We start from the raw sequence: 6000 nt of genomic DNA, 5'->3' as shown, positions 1-6000 counted from the left end.
TTAGTGAGTGACCAGGGTTTAGCAAAATGTATTGCACAAGACACCTTAAACCCTGCTGCTTAACCAAAAGCCTTAACCAGCATCCATCCAATGTAGTTACATGTGACAGGAGGTTTTGGTTATTTATCTCACTTGGATGTTCCCGTTCCAGGCCATATTATAAAATATACGGACTGTTTTCTGAAACAGGCACAAGAAAATGGCTGTGTGGAGATTTTATAGCTTATTACATCACCCTCATATAATCATGTGTGACTGGTGAATTTGTTTGCTTTGGCTCACTTTGAAGTTGGTGTTCCAGGCCATTTTCCAAAATATGGACTATTGCCTGGAACAGGTATTCAAATGTGGCTTCTGTGGACGTTTTGTGGTTTATTGTATCACTCCGATGTAGTTATGTCTGACTAGTGAATTTAGTTGATTTGGCTCACTTGGAAATTTCCTTTCTAGGCTGTTTTTCGGTGGGTATTGGATAGGGTGACCATATTTGGGAAACCAAAAAAGAGGACACCTAGTGTGTGTGTGGGGAAGCAGCTTTCTGAGTCCTGCAGAAAGTACGTTATTCCCCCGCCACCTTAAAGAACCCGATAGGAGTGGAGGAGGGGAAAGGATTTCATTCTGTACCACCACCATCCACTCCAATTGGGGCCTTTTCTATAATGTCCACGAATGACCCACTTTCCCCTTTAAGACCTCAATTGGAGCTCGGGGTGGGGGAACGATGTGCCTCAAGAAAGCATATCATTCACTCCTGCCATGCTAATGGCAGCCTTAAAGGGGAAGGTGTGTCATTCCAGGGCATTATTGAAAATTATAGAAAATCCCCCCTGACACCATGGAAAGAACAAAAACCAGGACAAATCCGGGGAAATCCTGACAGTTGGTCACCCTAGTATTGGACCAATTCTTTTCAACTTATTCATAAATGATCTGGAATTAGGAGTGAGCAGTGAAGTGGCCAAGTTTGTCGATGACACCGAATTATTTTAGGTTGTTAAAACACAAAGGGATTGTGAAGAGCTCCGAAGGGATCTCTCCAAGCTGGGAGAGTGGGTGTCCAAATGGCAGATGCGGTTCAATGTCAGCAAGTGTAAGGTGATGCACGTTGGGGGAAAAAAACCCAACTTCAAGTATAACCTAATGGGTTCTCAGCTGGTGGTGACCAAACAAGAAAGAGATCTTGGGATTGTGGTGGACAGCTCGATGAAAATGTCCACCTAGTGTGCGGCCGCTGTAAAGAAGGTAAACTCCATGTTAGGCATTATAAGAAAAGGAATTGAGAATAAAACGGACAGTATCATACTGCCCTTATACAAATCCATGGTGCAACTACACTTAGAATATTGTGTACAGTTCTGTTCACCACAGCTGGAAAAAGTGCAGAAAAGAACAACTATGAGGGAAGGTTACATCAACTGGGGCCTTAGCTAGACCTAAGGATTATCCCAGGCAAACGGAGGGGTCGTCCCTGCCTGCTCCCAGTATCCCCTGTGTGTCATTTGGATGTACAGGGATGATCCCGGGACAATCCCAGGATATAGGCCTGGTCTAGCCATGGCCTAAGATTGTTTAGCTTGGAAAAAGGAGGTTAAGGGGAGACCTGATAGAGGTGTACAAAATCATGCATGGTGTGGAGAATGTGGATAGGGAGACATTTTTCTCCCTCTCTCAAAATACTAGAACCCAAAGGGGTCATCCTATGAACCTGATTGGTGGGAGATCCAGGACAGATCAAAGGAAGGACTTCTTCTCACAGTGCATAGTTAAACGATGGAACTCACTACCACAAGATGTAGTGATGGCCACCAATTTGGATGGCTTTAAAAGGGGGTTGGAGAAATTCCTGGAGGTGAAGGCTATCCATGGCTACTAGCCCTGATGGTTGTTTGCTACCTCCAGTATTCGAGGCAGTAAGCCTGTGTGCACCAGTTGCTGGGGAACATGGGTGGGAGGGTGCTGTTGCTCCATGTCCTGCTTGCTCGCCCCTGGCAGATGGCTGGTTGGCCACTGTGTGAGCAGAGTGCTGGACTAGATGGACCCTTGGTCTGATCCATTGTCCAGAACAGGTTTCCAGATGTAGTTTCTGTGGACCTATTGAGGGCTATTGCATCCTTCCCATAAGGGACTGGTGAATGTGGTTGTTGGCTCACTTGGAAGTTGCTGTTGGCCGTTTTTTGAGAATGTCAACTATTACCCAGAAGCAGTATCCAAACCCAGTTTCTGTCGAAATTTTGTGGCTGTAGGTATATGTGGCTGGTGAATTTGGTTGATTTGGCTCCCTTGGAAGTGGCTGTTCAGGGCTGTTTTTCTAGAACGTTGACTATTGTCTAGGGTGACCTTATGAAAAGGAGGACAGGGCTCCTGTATCTTTAACAGTTGTATTGAAAAGGGAATTTCAGCAGGTGTCATTTGTAGATATGGAGAACCTGGTGAACTTTCCTATTCATCACACCAGTTAAAGCTGCAGGTGCCCTGCCCTCTTTTAAATCTGGGCACTCTAGTATATCTCCTGCAGCTTTAATTGTTGTGATGAAGAGGGAATTTCACCAGGTTCCCCATATATACAAATGACACCTGCTGAAATTCCCTTTTCTATGCAACTGTTAAAGATACAGGAGCCCTGTCCTCCTTTTCACAGGGTCACCCTAATGCAGGGTTTTTTAACCTGGGGTCCATTGACCCCCAAGGGGTCCATGAATGGGCTTCAGGGGGTCCGTGAAAGTCAAATTTATTTATTTATTTATTTATTTATTATTACATTTCTATACCGCCCAATAGCCGGAGGTCTCTGGGCGGTTCATACTTTGTGTATGTCATACACTGTATGAGGCAATCAATTTTCAATAAAATAAAGTATATTCCTTGCATGCAAAGTCGTGTTTATGTGCTTATGTGCATTTTTCTAGGGAGGGGGTCCATAGCTTCCACCAGCTTTTCAAAGGGGTCCTTGACTCAAAAAAAGATTAAGAACCACTGCCCTAATGAATGCGCCTTTATAAGAAAGCGGCGTTGGGGAAACCATCCCGCAGAAAAAGTGCATGTCAAAGTGACTAGGCCGACCCCGTTGCCCTGACATGCTACTTTTCAATATGCAGGTTTTTAGAGTGACCCTATGAAAAGGAGGACAGGGCTCCTGTATCTTTAACAGTTGTATTGAAAAGGGAATTTCAGCAGGTGTCATTTGTATATATGGGGAACCTGGTGAAATTCCCTCTTCATCACAGCAGTTAAAGCTGCAGGAGCCCTTCCCTCTTTTATATTTGCTCACTCTAGTATAGCTCCTGCAGCTTTAACTGTGGCGATGAAGAGGAAATTTCACCAGGTTCTCCATATACACCTGCTGAAATTCCCTTTTCTATGCAGCTGTTAAAGATACTGGAGCCCAGTCCTCCTTTTCATAGGGTTACTCTACAGGTTTTGTTTTTAATATTGGTAGCAGGTGTCATGCGAAAGACTCCATATTGGATTCTGTGGTGGTGGGGAGTGTGTGTGTGTGTGTGGGGGGCTTTTATTATTATGTTTTATTATGGTTTTAATTTCTGTGAACTGCCCAGAGAGCTTCGGCTATTGGGCGTTATAAAAATGTAATAAAATAAATAAATAAAATAATTTTTTATCTGGTTGAGCTTTTCTGTGGTATTTTATCTTATGGTTTTCTACTGTTGTTTTATAGTCTTTGAATAAATTGTTTTACTTTGAATAAACTGAATAAATGTTGTTTTCTACTTTTAATTTTTTTGTGAATCGTCCTGGCTGTTGGGCGGTATAGAAATGTAATAAATAAATAAATGAATGAATGAATGAATAAATAAATATATTATGTGGGGCCTGAGGGGAAAAGCCGCCGCCCCTCCCCCAACGGCCGCTGAGGGGGAGCCAAGATGGCGGCGGTCTCTCCTCTCTCTCTCTCTCTCTGTCTCTCTCTCTCTCTCACACACACACGCATACACGCACACGCGTGCGCGCACGCACACTCCTCGGCCACGCGCTCTCGGCGTTCTGAGCGCGGGGCCCGGGGCCGGGCGTGGCTCTGAGGGGGGCGGCCGAGCCCGGCGAGGCGGCGGTTGGGCGGAGCCGCGGCGGGCTGTTGCTGCGCACGCGCGGCTCCTCCCCTCCACCGCGCTGCTTCTGGGCTGCAGGGTTCAGTGGAGCCTCCGCCGCTGCAGCTGCTGCTTGGACGGACTCGCTGCTCCTCCTCCTCCTCCTCCTCCTCCTCCACCCGGTGCGGATTTGGGACTGGCATCGCCGCGGGCCGGGCGAGATGGGCGTGCACGTGGAAACCATCGCCCCAGGGGACGGTGAGCAAGCAGGCAGGCAGGCAGGCAGGCAGGCAGGCGAACACCGGCCGCCCCAGCCCCACCCTATCCTCATAAAAGTGTGGGGGGGGTCTCGAGCCCCCCCTCTCCTCTAATAGCCTTTCTTTTTCTGTCTCTCCCCTCCGCCCCACATTGCAGGGAGGACCTTTCCTAAGCGCGGGCAGACCTGCGTGGTGCACTACACGGGTAAGTGAGTCGTGGGAATGGGGGGAGGGGGCGCACGAGCGCTTCACGGGGGTGGGTGGGGGGTGGGGGGGAGGGGGGGGAGGGAAGGTGACTGTATATGGGGTGGGTGGGGGTGGGGGCGTCTCCTCGCTTTGGGAGGGGGGAGGGTTCGACTGGGAAGCGTGTGAATGTGAGTGTGTGTGTGTGAGAGAGAGAGGGAAGGTCACAGCTGTGCCATACGCGTGATAGGGCACAGGAATGGGGAAGAAGGAGGGGGGGGCAGGTGTGTGGCAGCAGGGTGGGTACCTGGGAGCTTTGTGGGGGATTAAATGGGGAGGGGGAAGAGGCTGGAAACTGCTTTGCTCCCCCTTCCCCAGCAATGCCCTAACATCTGGCTGGTCTCCTCCTCTGCCCATGGTGTTATACAGCTTCCCCAACCAGGCGCCCTCCAGATGTGTGGAACTACAGCCCCTGGTATCTCCAGCCAGCATAGCTCTCTAGGCATGGCTGGCTGGTCTCCTCCTCCTCCTCTGCCCAGGGTGTTATACAGCTTCCCCAACTGGGTGCCCTCCAGATGTGTGGAACTACTCCCCCTGGTATCCCCAGCCAGCATAGCTCTCTAGGCATGGCTGGCTGGTCTCCTCCTCCTCCTCCTCTGCCCAGGGTGTTATACAGCTTCCCCAGCCAGGCGCCCTCCAGATGTGTGGAACTACAGCCCCTGGTATCTCCAGCCAGCATAGCTCTCTAGGCATGGCTGGCTGGTCTCCTCCTCCTCCTCCTCCTCTGCCCAGGGTGTTATACAGCTTCCCCAACCGGGCGCCCTCCAGATGTGTGGAACTACTCCCCCTGGTATCCCCAGCCAGCATAGCTCTCTAGGCATGGCTGGCTGGTCTCCTCCTCCTCCTCCTCTGCCCAGGGTGTTATACAGCTTCCCCAACCGGGTGCCCTCCAGATGTGTGGAACTACAGCCCTGGTCTCCTCCTCCTCCTCCTCTGCCCAGGGTGTTATACAGCTTCCCCAACCGGGTGCCCTCCAGATGTGTGGAACTACACCCCCTGGTATCCCCAGCCAGCATAGCTCTCTAGGCATGGCTGGCTGGCAGTTGTAGTCCAAGACATCTGGAGGGCACTAGGTTGGGGAAGGCTGACTGTGATAGGTAATGAGGCCATCTCTAAATAAATAAATAAATCCTATTTGTAAAAAGGAGGGGAGGCTTTCCTCCCCACCCACCCGTAGCTCGCCCCCTTCTTTGGGCATAGCTACAAGCCTGCTTTCTGAAGCTCTGCATCCGGAAACAGAACGGCTGTCGTTTCTCGCAGATGGCTTAAGGCGGTGGCACTTACCCGCTTGACGACTGGCACTTCTTAGCGCTGTGGGGTAAGGCAGAAGGGACCGTGCGCGTGGGCATCTGCCCCATGGATCTTTGTGGCATGCGGGGTGGGGAGGCTTGCCCACGTTCAAACCCGGCGTGTCATTTCCTGAGCCACCCTCTGCATGCTGAGGTTTTCTGGAACAGTGA

General features: G+C 50.2%; 1 protein-coding gene across 1 annotated transcript in view; it reads left to right on the top strand.

The window, feature by feature from the left end:
* The first annotated feature begins 4120 nt into the window (after positions 1-4120).
* FKBP1A (FKBP prolyl isomerase 1A) overlaps positions 4121-6000 on the top strand; it is a 43932-nt gene continuing 42052 nt past the window's right edge. Inside the window, exons 1-2 of the mRNA XM_063147442.1 lie at positions 4121-4298; positions 4455-4502. Of these exons, the coding sequence (XP_063003512.1) occupies positions 4262-4298; positions 4455-4502 (85 nt within the window). The 5' untranslated portion in view covers positions 4121-4261. The remainder of the gene's footprint in view (positions 4299-4454; positions 4503-6000) is intronic.

This window comes from Elgaria multicarinata, chromosome 1, assembly GCF_023053635.1.
Source record: "Elgaria multicarinata webbii isolate HBS135686 ecotype San Diego chromosome 1, rElgMul1.1.pri, whole genome shotgun sequence".
NCBI lineage: Eukaryota > Metazoa > Chordata > Lepidosauria > Squamata > Anguidae > Elgaria > Elgaria multicarinata.
This window is presented reverse-complemented; position numbering and strand designations above follow the sequence as displayed.